The sequence below is a fragment of the Miniopterus schreibersii genome, assembly GCF_964146895.1.
Source record: "Miniopterus schreibersii genome assembly, chromosome: 2".
In the NCBI taxonomy this organism is placed as follows: Eukaryota; Metazoa; Chordata; class Mammalia; order Chiroptera; family Miniopteridae; genus Miniopterus; species Miniopterus schreibersii.
In genome coordinates, this window is record NC_138102.1 from 184,815,014 (window position 1) to 184,840,335 (window position 25,322).

At 59.1% G+C, this 25,322-nt stretch overlaps 1 protein-coding gene across 1 annotated transcript; it reads right to left on the reverse strand.

The window, feature by feature from the left end:
• Nucleotides 1-19,700: 19,700 nt before the first annotated feature.
• On the reverse strand, nucleotides 19,701-25,104 carry RTL6 (retrotransposon Gag like 6). Its single transcript, XM_081131015.1, has 2 exons — nucleotides 24,935-25,104; nucleotides 19,701-24,774 (listed from the first exon to the last, which is right to left on the reverse strand). The coding sequence occupies exon 2, from the start codon at nucleotides 24,490-24,492 to the stop codon at nucleotides 23,773-23,775; it is 720 nt and encodes a 239-aa protein (XP_080987141.1). The 5' UTR covers nucleotides 24,493-24,774; nucleotides 24,935-25,104; the 3' UTR covers nucleotides 19,701-23,772.
• Nucleotides 25,105-25,322: the final 218 nt, after the last annotated feature.

A 25,322-nucleotide genomic window follows, 5' to 3' on the forward strand; every position in this document is an offset into this window, starting at 1 on the left:
CGGGGCTCCCTTGCTTTAGGCCTGATGCGGGACCTCCTGCTGTTCCCTCCGTCCGGGGCCTGGGGGTGGGAGTGTGACTAGGGAAGGTGTATGTTCAGTTCCACCTGGAGTAAGAAGAAGGGGAGTGCGGGGGGAGGGGCCTGCGGATGGGTGGTGCCAGCGTGGCAGGTGCCAGCGTGGCAGGTGGCAACAGGTGGCAGAAGGCGTGAGGCACGGAGGGATCCCTGCCGTCTCTTTCAAGATGCAGGCCTGTTCGGGAAATGCCACCAAGAGCCTACAGATGCGAAGCTGGGCGGGCACCCAGAGCCAGGTGCTCCAGGCCTGCGCGAGGCCCCTGGACGTGACCGGGAGGGAGGCGGACCTGCTCCTGCGTCCCAGGGAGGATGTCCTGTTTGTGGAGACGAGTAAACCTGTCAGTGAGTGTCACAGCTCCAGAGGGTGATAAATGGTAGAGAGAAATAAGTGAGGGGGAGGTGGGAGGACTGTGGGTTTTGTTACAAAGGCTGGCCAGGGAAACAGTCCCTGAAGAGGTGGCTGCTTTGAACTGAGACCTCAGGAACAAAGAGGAACCCGTCACGCCCAGAGCTAGGGTCAGGACATCTTGGCTGCGGGAACAAGTGCAAAGTCCCTGAGGCAGCGAGGAGCTTGGCGTAGGTGAGGGACCAAAGGAAGGTCTTCACGCTGGAGGTAAAGGTGGAGAGGTGAGGTCTGGGAGAGAAGTGGAGATTTCAGAGCCTTGAAGGCCAAGTCAGGACTTTGAAGACCATTCTAAGCAGAACCAGAGGCCAAGGGGTGACAAAAAGCAGGAAGGGAAGCCACGTGGGGCTTCTCCACTCGGCCCAGAGTGATGGGCAGTAGGCCCTCCCTTCCATAGTCAGCAATTATGAACTTGGGTTAATTAGGAGAAAGGGGCAGGATTGGGGAGGGTCAGATGGGGGGGCCTCTGAGTCTGCTCCCCAGATCAGGATCAGGCTTTAGAGCAAGTGGGCAGCGGGCAGTGCAAGGCCGTGGTCCTTGGGAGAAGGCGAGCCCGCAGCGGGCCTGCTCTCAGCAGTTCTCTCCCAGGGATGATTTCAGGGCCTGGGCCTGCGCAGAGCTCCATGGTGAGCCGAGAAGACAGCAGTTAGAGTTCAGACCAGTAGATAAGATATCAGAGAGGAACTTTGCATGGGGGGAGGCCCAGAAGTCAATGTGGGGGTGTCTTATTGGGCCTATAGCCGAAGGATGACCTGGACATTCTCAGAGCAAGACTGTCCAAGACTTTCAGAGAGTGGACTCCATGGGACTGAATGCAACCTCGCAACCCTGGGGGTCTGAGCTGAGCTGAGCTGAGCTGTGGGTGGTCAGGGCTGGGTCTAATTTTCCGCATCTCACAGCATTGCCCTGTTCCGAGGGCTCCGCACAGGTCACCGGTGACTCCTCTGGGTAAAGTCTTTAATTCTAGCCGCTGGAGAGAAGTGATCCGACTTTTCAAAGCCTGTCTTTGTTCCTTGCAATCCACCTGCAATCTAGGAATTATTATTCAGCTTTACAGAAGAGGGAAGCAATCGTCAGCTTTTCTCGTTCAAGGTCACCTAGAAAGCCAGGGACAGACCAGGACTCTGCAACTAAACTGTTTCTATCCATGACCCAGCCAGAAAAGATGCTCCACCACTCAGGGCTCAAAACCCCTGCCCCGCGGCTCGAAACCCCGGAGGGCTGAGAACCTTGGCAAAGCCGCACAGGTCCCCTTTGGTCGCCTTATCTGGGCCTCTGTGCTGATGGGCGGGAAGGAGGTTGCAGCCTCGGGGCCTCCCCTTCCCCGCCAGCAAGGCCGTGGTTCCGAGCAGTGGGATCTGTATGTATTTATCCTGGTCCCCAAGCAGCAGCAGGCCCCCCGGGCCACCTGGCAATCTCATTTTCCGCTGTAGCTGCGCCTCTCGCATCCTCTCTGGAGCTGCCTCCCCCAGCCCGAGTGGCTGGCCCGCCACTCACCAGGCTGTGAGTTAATTGCATGCGGACACCGCAGCCTCTGTCAAAAAACGAAGAAAAGCAATTTCAGAAAAGAAACTCTTTCTTCTCGCTTGGTGGCTTTCATTGTGGGAGAAAGGGACAATTACGAATTATATCAGAGCTATTCTGGGCATGGGCAGGGGCTGGGAGTGGCCTGGGCCCAGCTGTCCGAGTGGGCGCGGGTGTCCCGGGTCCCACGCTGCAGGGCGTTGCCCCCCCCCCCAGTTCCCCCACTTGGGGACGAGAGTTTTCTCCCAGGAGCTGCTCCAGACCCGAGTGTCCAATGCTCCTGGTGAACGTGGGCATCCTCAGATCACAGGGCACCAGCAAAACCCTAAGGAGCCTCAACCACGATTCTTTCATTAATGTCAGCAGGCTCGGGCCCCCGAGAGGGGAGGGGACTCGCCCAGGTTCACACAGCCAGACAGGTGAGGGCCTGGGGCCTGGACCCTCCTCTCCTAGGTCCCGTAGTCCAGAGGTTTGGGGGGACAGAAGTGTCTTGGGTTGGGTTCCCTGGAAACTGAGGTGGGGGAGGGCTCTCACAGATGCCTGAAGTGGGTCGAATGGTGGCCCCCAGAAAATATATCCACACCCTAGCCCTGGAAACCTATGAAGGTGACCTTATTTGGAAAAAGGGTCTTTGCAGCTGTGGTCAAGTTAAAGACCTCAAGACAAGATCATCCTAGATTGCCTGGGTGCGCCCTAATTCCAATGACAGTGTCCTTATAGGAGAGAGGAGACACAGGCAGGAAGGGAAGGTCACGTGGCCACAGAGGCAGAGACGGGAGTGGTGTGGCCACAGGCCAAGGCGTGCGGGCGGCTGACAGGCGCTGGCGGAGGCAGGAAGACCCCCCCCCCCCCCCGGAGTGCTCAGGAGCACAGCCCTGCGGGCAGCTTGCTCCTGGACTCCAGGCCTCCACACTGGATGTATTCAAACCCAAGCCGCTAACCTAGTGGCTTTGCTGTCTCGGGCCCAGGACAGAGACACACCACGTCTCTGTCGGGAAGTGAGGAGGGGGACTGGCCGGAGGGAACAGCTGGCCCTGCCGATCCTGCAGGGACAGGTGACAGGCACGCCACCCCGAGGAGCATCTGGGTGGCACGCTGCAGAGAGGCTGACAAATTCATCTGCGCAGAAGTAGAAAACTCCCACACGGCAAAAGAATGAAAACAAAGTAGAAGGGCAGCTGCCAGGGAGAGCCCTGGGACAAATGGAGAGAAAGCGCCGGGTCTCCCTCCGCAGAGGGGGTGCTGGAAGGCGGCGAGGAAACACAAACCGCACAGGAATGGGGGAAGCACCGGGTCAGGAAAATAAATGAAACACGTTCCACGGCCGATCGGGAGACTGGAAATTAAAACAATGCCCCGTTAGCTCTTGCTTATCGGAGCGTGACAGAGAGAACTGGGCTGTGGGGGGAACGGCGCCATCCCCGTGACCATCGGGGTGGCACACAGTCTGCTTTTGCGAAATGAAGTCCCAGGAGAAACGGGCCGTGTTTCCACGCACAGGGCCCCAGAATCCACGGTTCAATGAGCCTCTGTTAAAATCCCACCCAAACGGGGCTCTGGAAACCCGTTTCCTCCAAAGCCCGTGGGACCCAAGCCTGCCTGTGAGCAGGTGACCTCCTTCCCCGACTACCCAGGAGCAGGCGAGGCCTGGGCTACAGGCACAGTCATCGTTAAGACGCAGCCCGGCGCCCTGGCTGGTTCGGCTCGGTGGTTAGAGCGTCGGCCTGGGACTGAAGGGCCAGGTTTCATCGGCTGCAGCTCCATCACGGCTCGTGGGGTGGAAACCAATCGATGTGTCTCTCTCACATCGCTGCTTCTCTCTCTCTCTCTCTCTCTCTCTCTCTGAAAAAGCAATGGAAAAAATATCCTTGGGTGAGAATTCCAAAAAAAATTAAAAATAAAGACGCAGCTCGGAGCACGTTGGTGCCACTCAAAATCTGCCACGGCTCCCTGCCCCCACCCCCAGGAGAGCCCAGGTCCTCCTGTGGGCCTGGGAATGAGCCCCGGACATTGACCCCCAGGAGCGGTGGGAGCAAAGGCTGCCCCAAGGGGTGAAGCGTGTGGATGGGAGGGCAGGAGACAGCCCTAGAGAGTTGGCTGAGAGAGGAGGGAAGAGTGGGGGTTGGGGAGGGGTATGTGGGGGAGGGGTTCCTTACTGTGGGGACCCCTGTGAGCAGAGTGGATGGAGCTGGGATGTGAGTGGATCAGGGGGTGTCTCCCATTCTCTTCCCCACCCCCACCCCGGCCCCTCGGGCATGCCCCACAGGCCCTGAGGTGGGGCACCTCTGTCCTCCTGTCCTGGGGGTCCTGGGGGTCCTGGGGGTCCTGGGCATCCCGTCCTAGGGGTGCTCTGGTTGGCTGTTGGTCCCAGTCTCTGGTGTCCAAGACCAGCCCTCCCACAGCCCCAGAGCCACCCAGGGGACGGGAGAGGATCTGTGTGCGGGCTGGGCCCCGGAGGCAGGAGCGGCAGGATTCAGCCGTGTTAGCGCTGGGGTCCCAGAGAAGGGAAAGCAAATGAACCAGAGGCCCCGGGGAGGCAAGCCTGCCCGCCTGGGCGCCACACGCCCCCAAATGGTGGCGCAGGGACCCGACTGCAGCCAGAAAGCCTCCTGGCCGCCAGCTTCCCCTCCCGGCCCCTCCTGGGCCCCAGTCCCTCCCCAGCCCTCACCTCTCCCCCGAGACCCCACACCGCTCCCCTACCCTGGGCCACACGGAGGAGGAATTTTCCTAATAACCCCGGTGTCTCTGCCTTTTTCCTCCAGCAGCCGCTTCCAGGCTTTCCTGGGACGGCCCCCGACACAGTTTGCCAGTGTCCCCGAGGAACTGGACAGTTCAGCTGCGGACTCGGTCTGTCTGCGGGAGGCTGCCCCGGCCCGAGCACCGGGCACCCCTTCACTGCCGGCGCTCAGGAAGAGCCACATCCCGCCCTGCTGCTGACATGCTCAGTGGCCTCCTGAGCTGGGGCCACAGGGGCGGCCACCCCGCAGCAGAGCGGCTCTGAGGAGCCCGGGGAGCACGTGGCGCGAGAGTGGGCTCGTCACCGGGATCTGGGGAAAGCAAGCCTGGAGCCGCCTCGGAGAAACGGAGATGATCTGGGGAGATGGGAGCTGAACCGCGGCCCCGCATCTGCAGGACCTCTCGGGGGAGGAGCCCCCTCTCCTGCAGACGGAACAGACGCTGCCTTCGTGAAGCAGGGACAGGCCTGGGCTCCAAAGAGCAAGGCTGAAGCCGTCTCAATGCTCAGAATTCCCCACTTTCCTCCAAGCACTCTCACCTGCTCGGCCAGCTCACCTGCCCCACGTTCCGCGGCATCCTGCACCCACACCTCCCCTTGGCCCCGTGGCCTCTCCTCTTCCCTCTCCAGGCTACCCCCCGGGGAAGCTGGGCCTGAGCCCTCCCTGTGGGGTTCCTCTCCCTCCTCTCGGGCCCCCGCCCTAGGCTCAGACCCCCATCAGCACCGGGAATACACTAACTGCGCCCCCTTCCAGGTGCCTTGTCCCTACCTCCTTACCAAGAATAAACACGAGACAGGTGTGTACTCAACACTCCGTTCCTGAGCCTCGACGACGTGCCAGGTGCTGCTAATACCTGGGCTTCACCCCTGCGAGGCAGGCCTGCCAGGCGCGCCCTTCTCGGATGCCTCTCAGAAACCAGGGCGGAGGAGCAAGGTGGCTGAGGCCTCCTGGGTCTGGAAGCAGGCGACAGGCTCTAGGGTGGCGATGGGGCCACGAACCGCATGAGCTCCCAGCCCACTGTCTCTCGGGGTCCTGTTGTGGGCTACGGGCTACAGAGCCAGGTGCCAAGGCCACAAAGAGAAGGCAGGCTTAGCAAGGCCTGTGGAAGCAAATGCCAAGAAAAGAATCATCATCTAGTTTTGGGATTCGAAAGGTGGGCAGGAAGGGAAGAGGCAGGGAGGAGGGATGGAGGAAGGATGGAGGGATGGATGGAGGAGGGATGGAGGAGGGATGGATGGAGGAGGGATGGATGGAGGAGGGATGGAGGGATGGATGGAGGAGGGATGGATGGATAGATGGATGGGGGAGGGAGGGATGCAGGAGGGATGGAGGAGGGATGGAGTGCCAGGCACTCATCTACAAAATAAAAAAATGCTAATATGTCCCGAGCTCTTGCTTTATGCTCAGGACTGTGCCTCTCTTACCCCACTGAAGCCTCACAGCAGGCCTGGGGTAGGCCCTCCTCTGACCCCATTTTACAGATGAGGAAACAAGGCCCAGAGAGGTTAAATTCCCTGCCAGGCTGTTAGGTAATGATGGAGCCTCTGCTCACATCAGTAGCTGCCCCCTGCAGGATATTAGGTAACATGGTCAGGTGCGGGGGAGTGTGACATTAATCATGCAATCCCATTGCTTCCGGGGCTAGGAAGGAGAAGGTCATGGAGGCTCATCTGTCATAGGGGATTGCCAGGAGTGTGAGATTAGGGAAGGCTTCCTGGAGGAAGTGATGTTTGAAGGTCTGAAGGTCAAGCAGGAATTAACCCATCCTACTCATACTATTCATCCTTTAAGGCCCAGCTTGCCTCCTCCAGGAAGCCCTCCTTGTCCTTCCCCAGGCTGGGCTCCCATACGACAGCTACACGTCTCTATCTGAGACTGAGCCCCTCCAGATTGGGAGCTGCCATAGGGCAGGGCCTAGGCTGGCTCTTCTGTGTCCCCATTGTCACCAGCCCTGGGCACAAGAATCACAGAGGGACTGGGGGACAGCAGGTAGTGTGGGCTGAGCCCAGGGGGTGGCATGGCCAAGGTCCCGTTTGTCTCATGGTGAGATGGCCTCAGGAGTTCTGGGAGCCCAGGCTGCTCTGCCGCTCAGGAGCATTTTAGGCCGGTGACCAGCCTCCCCTGATGAGCCCTCGATGTTGCTCCGAGTCCAGGCTGAGCAGCCGGGCGGGTGACCATCCTCGGCCCCAGGAGAGGCCGCCGTAGGCCTCTCTCCAGGCCGGGCCTGCACACCGGTGCTCGCCGGAGGAGACGGAGAACACGAGCTGCCGGTCACAGCTGTCCATGCCAGGGACGGCTTGTCCCCCCATGTCGCCTTTGTTCTTGGCTCGTACCCAGACGTGCACGGCGTCCCTTGGCTGGAGGGCAGAGGCTGCCTGGCTGCCAACATGAAGTGGCACCTGCTCAAAGCGTCCCTCCTCCCTGGCCTCTAACGCAGAACGCAGGCAACAGGAGCCGTGACTCATCCTCAGGACTGGGGACACGCCTGCTCCCCGCCTGCTCCGACGGGGAGTCTGAGCCGCAGGCCAGAGAGGACAACTGTGTGGGGGTGGGGGGTCAGATCCCTGACGCCTCTGGTGCCAGAAAAATAAAGTAAGAGCAGCAAAAATAAATATTGAACCCGCAAGTGCTCGGTGTCGAGGCTGCGAGCCCAGGGGCGCCCTGCGCCGGGCCCTCTGCTCTGGTACTTCCTCCCTTTGACCCCGTAAAAGGGGTGAGATAACCCTGGTGCCACCTCACGAGGCTGCTGTGGTGACAAAGTCAGATACCACGCACCCTACATTTCCTCCCCGTGTCTGGCACAGAGACGCTCAGTGCATGGTGACCACTCACGTTCTTGTAGCTCCTACGCTCTGAGTACAAGTTGCCACCGTGCCTGCGATGAGCCTCGGAAACCCAGGGCGGCCAACAGCGGGCCTAGCCTGTGCCCTTACACGTTGCAGGCTTCTGTGAACGGAGGGGCATTAATCCCTGAAACTGTGTAGGCACAGCCAGCCCTCCTACAAGGCCACAGGGTCAGAGGGTCAGAGGGTCAGAGGGTCAGAGGGTCAGAGGGTCACAGGGCCACAGGGCCACAGGGCCACAGGGTCACAGGGCCACAGGGCCAGGCCGCTCTGCAAAAACCTGGGCATTTAGATTAAAATGGCTTTCTGCAGGCTTCTCACAAACAAATACAAATCCCCCCCCACACAAGCATCCACCTGAAGCCGAGCTCGAGGGCGGAACAGCAGGGAAAAGTAGCGTCTCACGGAGGGAACCGCGGAACCGCAGAGTCGCACGCGCGAGGGGTCGGCGCCATGAGCGACAGCCCCTGGAAGCCACCGCCCGAGCCACCCACGGCGCTTCCCTCGGAACCAGCAGAGGACGGAGGAAAGACAAACCTGTTTAATGTGATTAAAGAAACAAAGAAGGGGGAGATGGAAAATGTGGCTTAGGAACGAGAGATTCTAAAAACGACTCGAGCAGATTTGAAAAGGGGCCAAACAGAATTTCGAGAAATTGATGAAACGGTAGCGGTGCAGCTTGGCGCGGTCCCCTTGGCAAACGCGAGGCCTGTCTAGTAAGCGTGAGCGGAGCCAGCCGCGAGTTTCGCTTCGATCTTTCTCAGACACTCCCTTGCCCACGTGCGCCAGGAGGTTGTGTCCCAATGTCCCTGGGAGCACGGTTTGGAACAGCACAAAAACACAAAACCAAACCAAAGCCAAAAACAGACACAACCAAGCTTCTTTTTTTTGTTTTTTTAAGGAAAGAACTTTTTCAGAGACGTCCGGTTCTGAGAGGAGCTGGCTTGTGAGGTAGTGAGCCCCCCGTCCCGTGCAGGCTGCTGAGCTGAGGCTGGTGGCTCCCTGCGAGGACGCTGCGCTAAGGTCTCCTTCTGCTCTGCAGTCCCAGCCGCTGTCTGATCTCAGGGTTCCTGTCTGACTTCTCTCCTGAGCCCCCCGGGAGATCTGACTCACGTTCCCCGGACACGGAAGGCATCCAAGCCGCGTGGCCGTCTGGCCCTGCAGAGCGAGCATCGCCCCCTTCTCCCTCTGCCCAAATGTGCGCGGCGCTCACCTCTCTGAGCGACCTTTTTGGGGAGGGAGGGAGGGAGGGAGGGCGCCCCCTCCAGGGTCAGGCAGGCCTGGGGCCGTTCCCTCGGAGCTCTGTCCAGGTCACGTGATGTAGGTGACAGGTTCACGCCCTCTGAGCCACAGTCTCCTCATCTGTATAATAGAGACAAGAACAGCCCCACCAGGAGGGTTCCACTGGGATCGGGTACGTTATGGACGAGAAAGTGCTGTGCGGAAGTGAAGGCAGGACGGCCGGGGGCAGCGGACAGTGGACGCTGTTCCAAGGGCTTCCACCTACCCTCCCATTTATTTCCCACCACCACCCACTACACCAGGCACCACTGCGATCTCTCCCCACTTTGCAGAGGGGCAGACTGAGGTGTGGGAGGCAAGGAGCAAGGCCACCTGGCTTGGGAGTGGAGCGGCCCCCTGTGGAGTCCTGGGGCCCCGACAGTCAGCCTCGGGCCGCCGGACAGGCCGGGTCCCTCCAGCCACCCCCGGCAGCACCGTGCGTCCCTGCTTCCCGATGCTCTCCTCTGGGAGAGACGGCGAGAGAAGGGCTGGCACTGGCGGTGGCCCGACCGCGGGCTTCCCCAGTGACTTCAAATGAGGGCCACCTGCGGAGGCGGATGCCTGAGGTTCAGGTCCCAGCTCCGCCACTGGGCTGCGGGGCTCGGCCGGCCTCAGCGCCCCTGCCCGCGCGTGGGGGGGTCACCCCCGCCCATTGGCACTGCGGTGGCGCTTCCCCTGACCCCTGGTGCCTGGGTGATGACGCTTCCTCAGACCCGACCACAGGGATTGTCTCCAAAATGAATTGCTCCCGACCACACAGCAGCTTTCCATTCTCTGAGGAACCGGCCTCGTGGGGTGACACACAGCCTGGGCTGAGCTGTGGCGTCTGCAGATTGAACTCTTTGGGGCCCAAGAACTGCCATTCCGTTAATTACCGTCCAAAATTTCCCGTCTGTCTCCCGCCCGCCGCTCCCGTTCCCCGGCTGCGTTTGCGTGGTTTGGGAATGCGGTCGGCTAGGCCCGCCTCCTCTCCTCCGGGTGCCGGCCCGGGGTGCGGGGGACTCTGCCCGGTCCCCCCGCGCAGCTCACCCGGGGGAGGGCCTGGCCAGTGTGGACGCTGCGCTTTAGATACATGAGGCTCTGACTGCTGTGAGGTCCCAACCTGGGGACGTCTGGACCCAAAGGAAAGGAAAGAACTCGGCCTTGGAGCCAGTTAGCATATTATGCTGATCCTGGCATTGACATAGGACCTGCCCAAGGGCCAGTCCATTTTTAAAGTCACCAAAAGGGATTAATTTAGGCCTGAGGTTCTTCGGTCACAGCCAGCTCTTTGCTGCTGTGCTATTTATTCCTAGAGAAGGGGCCTCTTCGTGTAGAGGGGGGACTGGGCTGGGAAAGGACCCCCCCGGGCCCCTGGGGTGCGGAGATGATCCTGCAGGGGTGGGAGCGTGGGGCAGGGAGGCCGGCCCCAGCCTGTGGAAACGCGGCCAGGCTCCTTCTCTCTCCAGGTCCCGGGGCAGACAGGAGTCCCTCCGAGATGCCCAGACAACGGGAACAGGGTCCCGCGTGCCCAGGTCCCGCGCACACGTCCCCTGAGCCTAACAGCGAGGGCAGAACCACAGCAGCAACTCACACAGACGTGCGTGGCCCGGCTCGGAAGGCCCGCTCCTGGGGCTCCATCCTGAGCACAAGGAAGGGCCCGTGAGCAGAGCGCGGCCGTGCCTGAGGTCCGAGCGACTGGCACCAAACAGTGGCCCCGGCGGCCACGCCCAGCGTGAGGGGCTCACGCCCAGGGCTCCTTTCAGAGGTGACGAGAGAGTGGTCGGAGCATGGCCTCGATTTTGTTAAAGTGATCATATCCATACACCCGCGTGGCTGTGATGGAAAAGTCTGGTAGGAGAGGCGGCCACGTGTGAAGAGCAGCCACCCTGACCCCAGGGGCCCCCGGGGCACCCAGCACCTCCTGTCCACTCTGTGTTTCCCACGCTCCCCCCCCCCCCCCCCGCATTCCTCAAACGCACCAAGTAGGTCCTGATCCAAGGCTCCCGCATCTCCTGCGCCTCTGCCTGGGGCCTCGCTCCCTGTACCCGCCGGGCTTATTCCTCCCCTCTCCGGGGGCTCCGGTAAAGGCGGGCCACCCTGGGGAAGCTGCCCACTCCATCCCCCTCGTCCTGCGGGCAGGTGGGGGGGTTGATGGCGCTCGTCACCTCCTGAGTATGACGCTTCCGACTGTCTCCCCCCCAGGAAACGAGCTCCCTAAGAGCAGGGGCTTGGTCAGCACCCCAGCACCTAGCACAAAGCCTGGCCCACGGTGAGCGCTCACACACTCATTTTTTTTCAAGGTCCCAAAACAGCTCAGCGGGGGGGGGGAACCACCTTCTGAACCAGCGGTGCTGGGACAACGGGACCCCCACCTGCAAACCACTGCGCTGGGCCCGCCTCCCACCCTACAACGCGAGACGTGCTTCCATCTATTCAGGCCTTTCTACGTTTCTTTCAACAACGTGTTATAGTTTTCAGAATGTGTTTTGCACTTCTTTTGTTAAATATACTCCTAAGTTATTTTATTTTTTTGATGCTTTTTTTCCTGTAAATGAATTCCTTTTCCCAACTTTATTTTCAGATTGTGCGTTTACTAGTGTATGGAATGCAACCGGCTTATGTATGTTGACCTTGTATCTCAAACTCATTTATTAGTTCTAGTAACCAATTTAATCAATAACTTAGTTTAGTGGGTGGTGGATGCCTGAGCATTTTCCTACAAGATCCTGTCAGCTACCGAGAGAGATTATTTTAGTTCTTTCTTTGCCATCTAAATGCCTCTTTTTCTGGCCAGGCTGGAGGCCCCAGTGCGAAGCACGGTGACAGCCACGGGGGCGGCCGGCCTTGCCTTCCTGCTGATCTTCGGGGGAAACCATCCTCTTTCCCCAGTACCTGTGCTGCGAGCTGTGGGCTTTCCTATCAGGCTGAGAAAGTTCACCAGTTTGTTGAGTCTGGGGGTTTTTTTAATCATGAAAAGGAGTCGGATTTTATCAAATGCTTTTTTCCGCAACTACTGAGGTGATCCTGCGGGTTTTACTATTTTATCGATCGGTGTCCTGCGAGTTAACCCCTGGATGTTAGCCCGCCCGGCATTGTTGGTACGCGTCCCGCCTGGTATTTGGTTTGCTGGTATCTTATGGAGGATTTCTGCTGCACCCTCACAGGAGATACTGGTCTGTCGTTTTCCTGTGATATCTTTGTCTCGTTTTATCATCAGGGTAATCCTGGCCTCAGAATGACTTTTGAAGTATTTCCTGTTCTTTGACTTTTTTGGGGGAAAGCATTTATAAAGAATTGCCATTGATTTTTTTTTAAACTGTTTGGTAGAATTCACCAGGGAAGCCATCTAGACCTTGTGGGAATGATTTCGATTATTAATTCAATATCTTTCATTATTTATTTAGATTTTCTGTTTCCTCTTGAGTCCGATTTGATCATTTGTATCTTTCTGTGAACGTGTCCATTCCATCTGCCGTCTAATTTACTAGCATATAATTGTTTATAGTTTTGATTGATTGATTTTTAAATATCTCTTTATTGATTTCAGAGAGAGGAAAGGAGAGGGGGAGAGAGAGAGAGAAACATCAATGATGAGAGAGTCATTGATCGAGCCCACAACCCGGGCACGTGCCCTGACCGGGAATCGAACCCCGATCGCCTGGATCCCAGGTCGACGCTCAACCGCTGAGCCACGCCTGGCCGGGCCTTTATAGTATTTAAATAGCACCTGTTGAAATTTTCTTTTTCTGCTCTGGGATCTAGAAATTCAATTGACTTGCTAAACTCGTACTAATTCTAATACTCACCGGCAGCATCTCTGTAAGTAGCTGCACACGCAATGACTCGCTTAATAAATAACGAGCCTGTTTCTCCGTCTCCGGGCCCTATGCCTCCTTCTGTTTGCTGCCTTGTCACGCTGGCGGGACCCCCAGGCCAAGGCTGACTGGGAGTGTGGACAGTGGGCATCGCTCTGGCTGCCAGTCCTCAAAGGAAAACTTTCAACATTTCACCAATTAATATGTGCCTTTTACAGATTTTTGCCAGGTTAAGGAATTCCTTTCTATTCCTAGTTTTCAAAGAGTTCCCTTTCTTTCACAAATAAACATTGAACTTTACTAAATGCCTTTTCTGCATCTGTTAAAATAATTGTATGATGTCTCTCCTTTAATCTGTTAATGTGGCAAATAACAGTCCAGTTTATATGTTAAATCCACCTGGCAGTCCGGCTGGTTTTCAATATTTTGTTTGGAATTTTGCGTCTATGTTCGGGAGAGAGATTTGCGTGTAGCTTTTCTTTCTCGCACGGTCCTGTCCTCGTATGAAGTTACTGTGGCCCGAGCGGGCGTGCGGTGGGCGCGGGGGGTGCGGCTGGTCGCCCGCGGGAGTCGGGCCCCTTCCCTCTTCCCCGGGCGGAGCCTGTGAGTGCGGCGCTTCCTCTGCGGGCGCGAGGCCGACTTCTCGGGGGGCCCATCTGGGCCCGGGGTTTTCTTGGTGGAAAGGTGGTTAGTTACGGATTTCCTTGCTGTTTGTGCCGACTTGGGAGCACTGTGTTTTTCTAGAAATGCATCTGTTTTGTGTAAATGTCATACTAAGCTGTCACCGTTTTCTCCGGGTAGTCCCCGTGGGCCTTCCCACCGCTGCTGTAACAACTCATCCCGGCCTTGGGCCGCCCCGCGCTGCGAGTCGGGTGTCAGCAGGACCAGACTCGGCACAGAGGCTTGGGGAAGGGTCCCCCTCTTTGCCTTTTCCAGCTGCCCCGGGCCACCGGTAGTCCTCAGCTGCCGGCCACCTCCCTGGCCCTCTGAGCGCGGCCTCGGTCATCAGTCCTCCCCCGCGGCCCAGGCCCCTTCAGCCTCCCTCCTACGAGGACGCATGTTCACATCGGGGGCCCACGGGACGAACCAGGCGGCTCTCCCCCCCAGATCCTCGCCTGACCGGTGGGACGCCGGCTGCGGGCTGCCATCCTGCTTGCCGCCTCCTCTTCCCATCCCGCCGTCTCGTTTGGTTAATCCTCGCACAGGGATATTTTTTCCAAGGATTTTTAGAAAGAGTGGAAGGGAGAGAGGGAGAGAGGGGGACAGACACGTGGGTGGGAGAGAGACCCAGCAATTGGCTGCCTCCTGCACGCGCCCCGACCGGGACAGGGGTCACACCGGCCACCGGCTACGGGCCCTGTACTGGAATCGAACCCAAGACACTTCGGGGCCCGGGCCCACACTTTAAGCACTGAGCCACGCCGGCCAGGCCCCCGTGATCTTTCAGTGCCCTCAGGCCCTGCAGCTATGCCCCCCGGTTCCCAGCTGGGCCTGTACCTTCCTCTCCCGCAGGCCAGTCTGTCCGGGTGTTTCCAGCAGCAGTGCCACGCGGACGGGGCGCGTGGCCAGACCCGGCCTGCAGTGGGCACGGAGGGGAATTCAGAGAGGATCCATGACGCAGGGCGGGCAGCTGGCACGCATTCCGTGCCAGTGCACAAAGACCTAACTCGGAGGGGCATCAGGTTGCAGGACAGGGAGCCCCAGCCTCTGGGCTGCGGGACCCCGAGGCTCAGTTAGGGGAGCGCCTGCCCTCCCCGGGCGGGTCACGGGCCAGGGCCAACAGCGCTGTGATGGGCAGACCCGGGGCCAGCTCTGTTCCGCCCGCTCGGCGTTCAGGTCGGAGGGGCACTGCCACCCCCCGGGTGGCCTGGGCTGGGTCCAGGCCCTGCGGGTCGGCCGGCGCAGCTCTCGGCGATGGGCCCTCCCCGGGAGAGGCCGGTCTCCAGTGAAACGGGCTCAGGCAAGGGACCCTTGTCCCTCAGGTGTTTCCAAAGGATTCATATCTGTTTCTGTTCATTTTCTCCTGCTTTCCTACTTCTCTTATCCCTGAGCTCATCTAATTTATTTCTTCCTACTTCCTTTGCTTTTATTCTTAAAACAAAAAACAAAAGTCCTTGAGATGAAGGCTTGGCTCATTAATTTCCAGCCTCGGTTATTTTCTAAAGTAAATATTCACAACCATCCCTCTCTCCCTAAGCCCTGCTCCCCTGCCTCCCTCGTATTTTGATGTGCTTTGCAGTCTAATTTTTTCATTCCATTCCATTCAAATTTTCTAGTTTGCATGATGATTTTTTTCTTGACTCGTGGATTACTTAGAAGCACATTTCTTAATGCAAAGCTATCTTTTTGATACTGAAATTCATGAAAAAGAAAAAAAAAGCCCTGTCCAGCGTGGCTCAGTTGGTCGGGCCGGGATGGGTGCGCACTGAAAGGTCGCGGGCCCGCCGGGGACAGTGGGGACAGGGCCAGAGGCCGGAGCAGCAGCTCAAAGCCACACCCTGTCCCAGACCCTCCTCCTTAAAACGCAGCTTCATCCTGAGCCTCATCAGGAGAGCAAATTCCTCCAAAGTGAGCAGGAATTGACGACAGGGGAAACAGAAACATGGGCTAAACCCATCAAATAAAACAACGGTGCTTTGCAAAGATCAATGAAATCGATCAACCCCTCATTAGGACGATCAGAAAAACTGGAGAAGACACAAGCTACCGTTTCATGTCATAAAAAAAGAGGCAACACTGGAGATCCTCAGGCTTCAAAAAGATGATAAAGGAATGTTATGAAGATCTTCTGCAGACAAATTTTCTAGTGGACACATTCCTTGAAAGACACAGAGCACTGAAGCTCAGTAAGACAGAAAGAGACGACGGGAGAGTCCTATTGATCCACTAAAGAGAGTGAATTCGCCATCAAACCCCTTGTCACCATGAAGGAAACCAGGCCCAATGGTGTCATCCAACAGTTTTCTATCAAACGATTTTCTATCAAACGATTTTCTATCGAACGCCTGAGGGAGGAAAAATCTAATCTTACAAACCCGTTCTGAAAATAGAGACGGGAGCAGTCCCAACCTTTTTGAGGTGAGCACAACCCAGTCACCAAGACGCTGCAGGAAAGAGAATTACTGACCCATAACCCTACTGATGATAAACCCGGAGATCCTGCCAAACGTCAGCAAATCCGTGTGGCGCTCACAGGGAGGGCCACACGCAGGGACCAGGCTGCGATGACCCCAGGAGTGCAGGGCTGGCTTATTGTTTGAAAATCGATCCATTTAATTCACCATGTTAGCAGAATAAGAGAGGGGGGAATAAAAAGATTCTTTAAATTGATGCAGAAAAAGCAGTTAACAAAATTCAGCACCTATAGGATTTGCTTTAAAAACGTTCGCATATTGGGGGTAGATGGAAAGTCGTGGGGGGATAAAGGGCGAGCTGGGGAGAGCTCCCACCCGCATCGCGCCCGAGGCGAGACGCGCGCCAGCTTCCCCGAAGGTCAGCGGTGAGGCCTCTGCACGACACTGAGCCGGACCCCCCGGCGAGCGCAGAAAGGCGGGAAAGAGAAACGAAAGGCACATGGAAAGAGAAGACGGGAATAAACTCCACTTACAGACCACAGGATCGTGTGTGCAGAAGATCCTGGAGAATGTGGGAAATCAGTACCAGAGCCAGTAAACGAACACAGCAAAGCACAGCATAAAAGCAAAGAGAAACGTTAGTTTGGGTTTTATACATTAGCAAAACAAACGATCGCAAAGTGAAAATCTTTCAACTCCATTTGCAATAGCATCAAGAATCATAAAATCCTTGCCCGGCCGGGCGTGGCTCAGCGGTTGAGCGTCGACCTAGGATCCAGGCGATCGGGGTTCGATTCCCGGTCAGGGCACATGCCCGGGCTGCGGGCTCGATCAATGACTCTCTCATCATTGATGTTTCTCTCTCTCTCTCCCTCTCCCTGAAATCAATAAAGATGTGTTTTTTTAAAAAAAAGAATCATAAAGTTCTTAGGGGTATGTTCACATACGGTGGGTAAGGCCCGTAACTAAGAGCCACGCAGCTGCGGGGGACGAAAGCAGCCCTGAGGGGAAAAGCCGGGTCCGCGGACCAGAAGACGCCACATTATTAAAATGTCAGCTCTCCCGCCCTGGAATCTGCAGATGTAATTTCTTCCCAGTCACAGCCCCAGCAGGCGTTTTAAATAGAAATTGATAAAATGTTTCTAACGTAGATGGAATTGCCAAGGACCTAAAATGGATCTGTGACCATGGAGATGTTCCGCTAAGCATCTTAAATGCGGTTATTGTACCTGGGGAACTGGATCTCGGTGTAAGTTCATTTTAATAAATTTAAATAGCCGCGTGCGCCGGGTGACTCGCTGCGCAGGAGGCCGCGGGCCCGGGGCGTGCAGAGCGGCCGGGAAAGGAGGACCGTGAGCGTGGGACTTACGTGGCCCGAGTTCGAAGCTCGTGGCACAGTCACCGTCATCGGGCGGCATGGAGGCGGCCAGGGAACAGACACGAGTAGACTAATGGACGGGACAAAGGGTCCAGGAGGAGACCAAGTGCATTCGGTCACTTGATTTCGGCAAAGTCACCAAAGCGGAGACACAGGAATTCCTTCAGCCGGTGGTTCTAAAACCAGTGGATGTCCTGCTGCGGAAAAAAACACATTTCAACCCCACCTCATATCGGCCACAAAATCATCATTTGAGATGAATCAGAGACCCCCGTGTAAACGAGAAACTGTCATGTTTTAGAAGAAATTACAGGGTATCTGTATGTCCTGGGAATTGGCAGAAGTTTCTAGGCCTGGGGAAGGGCTTGGGGGGCGATGTCCTGTATCTGGATGGGGGCCTGGGCTACGGTGGTGGGTGCACTTCCCAAACCTCACCAAGTGGCATATTTAAGATGATGGTGTCGACACATGTAAGCTCACAGCCCTCCCCCCAGTACGAAGAACTGTGCGTGGTCAGTGCCGAGCTCGGAGCTGCTCAGGAGCGAGGCCTCCACGGACCACGTCTGACTTCCCCCTTTGCGTGGCAGACACACGGGCTGGCTGTCCCTCCCCTGGGGACGTGCCCCGAGGGCAGCCTTCGTCCCGCCGCAACGCCCCCGGCGCCCAGAGCAGTGCCTGGCACACAGCAGGGGGCCGCCGTGACCGGCCTGTGCTGTGCACCTGAGGCTCAGCCACTGGCCCTGCCCCAGCTGCTCCTCTGCAGGCCGGGACCGGGTGCCGGGGCAGGGATGGGTGGACACCGGCTCTGCCCCCAAGGGGCACAGGCTAAACATAAGCTCAACGAGAGCGTAAGGGGAGACTTTCCAGAGGAAGCCTGGGGCGGGGTGGGACGCAGGAGCGCAGCGGGACCCCGGCCCATCCTCGCTGTTCAGGGAGGTTTGGAAGAGGAGGAATGTTTGGTCCCGGTCTTGACACAGGACTAAGCTGGGGGCGCGAGGCCGGAGGGAAGCGTGAAGAGGTGGTGGCGGGACCACAGTTCAGACCAAGCGCCTGGGTGAAGCACCGGGAGGCCCTGGTCCTGGGGAAGGTGCGATGAGGGGGTAAGGGTGACGCCCAGGTTCCTGGCCTGGGGACGTGACAGTCACCACTCGCTGAGTGGAGATGCCTCCAGGAGTCTTCAGGGCTGTGGCCAGCACTCCCCCAGGTGGGCATGTGGGACTCAGGGCAAGAGCAGGGGTCCTGCAGCCACTGAGGGTGGAGCCCTGGCCCCAGCCAGGCTCCTGGTCTCCAGCCTCAAGCCGGGCACAGTGGGGTTGGCTGGGGCTCAGGGGTCACAGCTCCGTGCCTGCACCATCAGGCAGAGTGAAGACCGGGTCCCTCTAAGCCTCTTAGGAGCAGCCGTCTGGGGCCAGCCAGGAGGGAGCCACACACAGTAGACTTTCCCAACAGGACAGCCAGTGGGGACAGATATGTACCCCGGTCCCAAAGCCACCATCGGAGAGAAGCCCACTGGCGGGAAGCCCAGGGGCAGGGCCCTGCTGGCAGGAAGCGGCCGCCCCCGCCCCATCCCACAGGGCTCCGCCCAGAACATGACTCGAATAAGCAACTCTGCCTTCCCAGCCCCGCACCTGCTACCAAGATCGGGGAAATCTTAGAATTTCTTAAAGTCCATCTGGTGAAAACAGCAAAGAAAACCTGAAGGTGGGGCCCTACTAGATATGAATATAAATTTAAAACTAAAATCCCTTCAAAAAGGAAGGTACTGGGGAAAATAAACGATCAATAGATCATAGAAGAGCTGGCCCTGTGCGGGTAAAATCTTCGAATGCAGAATTAACTCCAGAAGTACGTCCATGAACTCTAGAGGAAGAGGCCTGGACTCTGAAGCGATGAGACCCCACGGGAGCAGGAGGTTTGCGGGCCGTGGTCCCGTCTCCTCAGGCCAGTGTGGGGGTGAAGGGCCTTTCAAGTAACGCCAGGCACCCTGTGCCTTCCCGCTGTCCCCCAGGAACGGTGGTTCTTCAGAGGCCGCGTGACGTGTGACCTGGCAGGAGACTAAGTACAGAGGCAGGCCTGGGACTCCAGCTGTCGTCTACTAAGCCAGACATTAAAGAAATTTGCAAAAATGTAAAACAATGCTACTCTTCTAAATTTTTTTGGGGAATTAAAGTTTTCATTAAAACGTGCTATTTATGTTGACATCAATGAGTTTATTTTTAATATTTTAAAACATCCTCCATTTTATTTTATGATATTGACAAAACCTACAAAAGCAAAAGCTCTTTTGGGTCCTCAGTGATTTTTAACGGTGCAAAGGGACTTGGGGACCCAAAGGCTTGAGCACTGCTCTCGGTCCCTAAGCCCTTGGGCAGGGCGTTTCGCCACCCACAGACCCCCAGCACCCCGCACACCCACGTGTGCAGCAATCTGAGTTTACTGGGTGCCTACTATGTGCCACAGGGCACTGTTACAGGTGCAGTGACACAGCATAAACGGAAGGGGCACGATACACCCCCTGCTGTCAGTCTAGTGGGCACAGGCAGGACGTCGAAACTGGTGAACACGACAGAGGCAAACGCTGGACACCTGCAGCCACGTGACGCACACAGGTCAACACCTTTAATATACGATGAGTCATACGAATGTCAGACCCCGGTGGATACGACCAAAGGACACGGACAGCTCACAGAGGAGGAAATACAACTGCTCAACGTTAACAGATGTTAAACTTTGCTGAAAATGAGAGAAATGCCAACTAAAACACAATGCTGCTTTTCCATGATCAAATGAGCAGACGGAGCCAGACGCTGGCCCTGGGCCCTGGGAAGACGGCAGGATGGGCACGTCCATCCTTGCTGGTGGCAGTATAAACGGGGGCGCTTCTGGAAACGTTTGTCAACATAGGCAGAGCCTCACCGGCTTTCAGCGTCAGTTCGACAGGCCCACCTCCGGGCCCCTTCGCTGAGGACACAGCGCGGCACCGGGCGCGGCTTACCCACGGGGACACTCGTCAGTTTCCAACAGTGAGAACCCGGGGACGGCGCAGTGACCACCCACTGCCCTGCTGTCCCTCCACTCGATGGAGGCGGCCCCGCCATTTCAAAGTAAAATTAGTAGTGACACGGGGAGAGGGGAGCCTGGAAGGAGAGACCAAAATGTGAAATTTTCTTTCCTCTACGTTATTTTCCAAGGTGTCCGCGAGGTGTCTGTTTGCTGAAAAGACCCAGTAGGTTACTTGTTCATAGAAAGGAGTCGGCGATGTGGAAGCGAGGAGCTGGGCTCCGTCCCCACCAACCGCCACCACCCGATGAGAGGCCCCCGAGATGACACGGGAGGCAGCTCTGTTCACAGTGGACGGTGGACCTGCCCTGCACCTGCCTCCTCCCTACTGAGCTCCAGCTGACGGCCCCAAGCTGCCCCTCTTCCTCCCACCTCATGTCACCATCTCTGAGCTAAGCTAATGCCTCCCAAGCAGGGTGACCTCTGGCTACGGGGTGGAAGGGACACTGTGAGCTCTTCCCACTGACAGCTCTGCTCACAGTTGGTAGTCCCAGCATGTGACCCTCACACATCCCAGGGCCTGGTCCCCCAAGTTCATGCCCCACTCCCCCCACACTGTCCACTCTTCTGTGGGCCCGTCAGGGTCAAGGCCACCAGTGGGTGGTTCTGTTCCCCTGACCAGAGCGTGTGCCCCGGGAAGTCTTGCCTGCACCTTCACGGGGTGTTGCACTGCTCGGCATGACTCACTGTGCGCTCACTGGGGAGCAATGAAACAGGCCTTTGATTTTCCTAGAAGCCGCTGAAACGCTGTAGGGCATTTACTCCCCAGGTCACACTATATACTAAGCCAGGAAGTCACCCCTTATGCTGAATCCTGTCTCCGGCGATGCTGTGAGGAACTGAAGCTTACTTACCAGGGGACCCACGGAGACTGAAAGCAGGCGCAACACGGCTTAACACCAACAGCATGGAAAACAGAACCTGTCCCTCACATGCACTGGTTCACACCACTAACCACCTGACTCTTTCCTAGATCAACACCTGTCCTCTTAAAGAAATTATAACCCCAAGTATGTACAAGGCAGCCTTCCTCCCCCACTTCCCTTTGGCATGACCCCACCAGCCGCTGTGGCCTAGACCTGGGTTGTGTGGAACGTGGGTCCCATCCTCTCTTGCTGGGGACAGGGTATCTTCCACCTGAGCCAGGGGGCTCCATGTGCTTCCTTCTGAGTCTAGAGCGGGGTGACCCCGAGCTCCCTCACCTGCTCATTTCCACAGCTGCAGGAAGCAGGCAGGGTCACAGGTATGCAGCGACAGTCCCAGTCCCAGGCCCACAAGCACACGCAGTAAGACGAGACACAACCAACCACCACGCCAAATGAAGCCAGAGCAGCAGCCCTGGCTGGGCACGACAACCCAAAGGGCCAGGTCACCAGCATGGATGGGTACCGTGGCCAGCCCTGCCCACGGGCTCGGGCTCTGGCAGGTGAACAGTATGGCAAACACAGTGCCCAATGCAACAGGATTTCTAAAATCCACATGGGTAGCCCCAGGGCCGCTGAGACGACAGAGTTCTTGCCTGGCTCCCATGCGGGGTCTCCTACCCTGGCTGGGCTGGGCCGGGCCGCATGGATACCTTCAAGGTGTCTTTTACCCACTGCGGGCTTCCTTCTCCCCAGGTGCCACTGTACCCCTTCATCTGTGGCCACCTCTACCCAGCAGACTGGCAGAAGAAAGCTGGGCACTGAAAGTGATCAGTACCCCATCCGAGGTGCCACCCCCAGGACTGTGGCTCCACTGGGTCCTCCCCCAATCATGCTTAATGAGCACCATGGGCCCGCCTGAGCAGCCTGGGCTGGAACCCAGGGGGCCTGTAGCCTGTACCAGGCAGTTGTCGGGCAGGGCAGTTGGGCTAACAGAGCTTACAGTGAGTGGGGGGCAGTGGTCCACCAACGTGAGCAACCATGGAACAGCCTTGACCTCACAAGGCAGCGGCTGCTCCAGGAGCACATGCGGTCACTTTCCCAGCATCACCGAAACTCTTAGGGAGTACGGATGGGCCCCAGGACCCCAGGCTCTGGGTGTCCTAAGACATGTCTCTGGGTGGATCCGAGGCTGTCCTGCAGTGGGGACAGCGCAGGGGCAGATGAGCCCAGGTAAAATACCCCATCTCCCCCCGTGGCCCAGGTGGCCGTGGAAATGCAGTCCATTTGGCATCGATTATGGCGGGAACATCACCCGAAGGACTCGGCCAAGCCTCACTTAGAGATTGCTGGGCGTCCCGCACAAGGAAGTGTAAGGCCGTCCAGCTCTAAGAGGTGTAACTTTGTCCCTCAGAATCGCAACAGGAGGCCAGCCTGCACTGTCACATCAGGACGGAGATCGTCCACAGCTCTTTTGCTTTACAAATGCCAGCATGGCCCTGGCTGGGTTACCAGAGCCAATACCGCCTCCCCCCTCCTCTCTCGCCTTCAGTGCTGAGGGATGCAGCCCAGAGGAATGAGGTCTCCAGCGATGGGTACAAGTTTTCTTGGACAAAGGCTGGGTGGCTGACCCCTGGCCTGGGGAGGGCACCCTGCACAGACTCTGAAGACCTAGGGATGCTTGGCGGGGAGGGAGGGCTGAGGGGCTGAGGTGAAGGCCACTTGTCACCCGAATGGAGAAAGGAACAAGTGTCAAGCTAGACAAGACCCACCACCAGGTGACGTGAGGCAGAGGACGGGTAACTGTGTACTAGCGGCTGGTGGTGATCCCACTGGAGGTCCACGGAGCAGAGTGCGCCCCCAGCGTCCAGCCCTCAGCCTGCAGAGGGTCGCAGGCCCGACACGCACAGTGTGCTTCCCGAGGCAGCTTGATGGAGCCGCCCCACGGTCCCAGTCAACCACCTTCTTCAGCAGGCAAGTTCCAGGTTCCCCACATTTCCAGTGCCATCGGAACACTGGCTGCTAACACCAGGCACGGATGGCGGGGCACCCTCCAGGTCTCTCCCTTTGCCTGTACTTCTGGTCTTTCCCAGTGGCAACCATGGGGCACAGTGACTTCGTATTCTAGTGCAAAGTGAAGCTCGCCCCCAGAAATGCTGGAGCGGCACTCCCAGCAGTGACCACTTGGCCACCAAGGGCAAGGACAAGGCCCCTGCCTGCTACAACGGGCCGGGCAGGACTGGTGGTCACTTACAGGTGGGAAGCAGACTCCCCTCTCCAGGTCCCGTCAAGCCACCAGCCTGGCCAAAGTAACTTCCGTAACCAGCGAGCTCTTCAGGGAGAGCAGGGCAACCAGGTGGGGAGCTGTCCTGGGGGTGTGCAGAGGGCGGAACAGGAGCATCTGGGAGCCTCGGCCTGGGCGGGGGGCAGCATCAAATGGTCCGGGAGCATGGAGTCCATGTGAGCAAGGGGCAGGGACTGTGGTCACGGGAAGAGCTGGAGTTGCAAGCGTGAGGGGAAGCATGCACGGAGGGTAGGTACCAGGCTAGCACACGCTACTGGGAAGCGAGGTGGGCGACAGGCGCCCAGGAGCACGGAGGACGCTCCCCTGAAACACGTCTGGAGAGGCAGGGAGGGGCGTCTTCAACCAAGAACGATGTGGTTGTAGGGACGTTTCTTCTACGCAGCAAAGGGGGTTGCTGCCCGGTAGCTGCAGCTGCAACCAGGGCGGCGGCGGCTCCTACAGGTTCCGCGCTCGCGCGGGCAGGGCCTGGGCGGCACTGGTCCCGCCGGAGGCCGGGTGCACGGGGCAGGGCCCGGGGCCCGCGGCCGCCAGCTGGCGGCACAGCGTCTGGCGCTCGCGCACGGCGCGGTTGGAGGCCGAGGCCTTGCGGATCTGGGCGCGCCGCGCGTGCCGCAGCGGAGACTTGTAGGTTCTGCGCAGCTCGGCCAGGAAGCCCTGGTAGTTGTTCCGCAGGGGGCTGTCGGGCTGCATGTGCGGGATGGCCCACTTCTCCGCCTCCCCGGTCAGCCGGGACACGAGGAACGCCACCCGCTCGGCCTCGCCGGGGAAGCGGGAGGCCTGGAAGATCATGAACCTGTCCATCTGCATCAGGAACCCCGCCAGCTGGCCCGGGTCCCCCGAGAAGGGCTCTGGCAGAGAGGTCGGAGGCGTGGTCATCGGTCGGGTGCCGCCCGAGGTGATGGCGGAGATGGGCGGCGTGATCTGCAGCGCGCCGGGGATGCGCGCCCGGGTGCGCAGCAGGGTCAGCTCGGCCATCACGCTCTCCAGCATGTGCGTGAGGTTGGCCTTCTCGGCGCGCAGCGTGGAGGCCTCGCGCCGCAGCGCCGAGTTGGTGAGGCGCAGGGAGGTCAGGGTGTCGATGACGTCATCCATCGGGGCCCCGGCGGCGGCCGCGGGGGCCGGGGGTTCCGCTTTGGACGTCTGCGGCTGCACCATGTCCGCGGCGGTGGGCAGAGGCGCAGCGAGGGCGGGGGAGGAGGCCCGGGGCGCGGGGCAGCTGCGGGTGGGTGACGCGCGGGAAGGGGGCCCGGGGGGCCCGGGGGGGCGCAGAGAAGGGGGTCGGCGCGCAGACGAGCGCCGGCCGGGGTGGCGGGGGAGGGGGGACCGCGGCGCGGAGGCGGGCGGGGGGGTCCCTGGGTCCCGGCTCCGGGTCGGCTCCTCCGCCGCCGGCCGCCCGAGGCCACCGCGCCGCCGAGGAGGCTGGACTTGTTCCGGGGCCTGAGGACGAGAAACTGCTTTTAAAAAGGTTTCCACCGCGGAAAATGGGGGGTCCGAGTGGGGGCGGGGCGGAGGCCCGGCGGCGCGGGGGGCGCCCACCCGGGGCGAACAAAGGGCGGGCGCCCGCGGCGGCGCGGGGCCCGGGGCGGCGGGCGCGTACCTGGCTCTCCGCGGGTCTCCGCGGCTCCGTCCGCCGCGCGCGCCGCAGCCAAGATGGCACGATCCGGGCCCCGGCCGGCCGATGAGTCACGGCGGCCGCCGGAACTGCTTCCCGGTCAGGTCAGGCCGGGGCGGCGGCGGCGGGAGCGCGAGCGGGGCCGGGGCCCGGGGCCCGGGGCGCGGCGGAGGGCGGGGCGCGGCGGGGCCTGGGCGCGGGCGGGGCGCGCACGGCTCGGGCTCCGGCTCCGGCGGCGGCGGCGGCGGGTGCGCCTCGCGCGGGCCCCGCCGGTTGCCATGGAGACCGCCGGCTCTCTCGCGCGCGGGGCGGCCGAGGCCCCGCCCCGGAAGTGGCCCGCGCAGTCCCGCCCCCCGCGCCTCGCAGTGCCGCC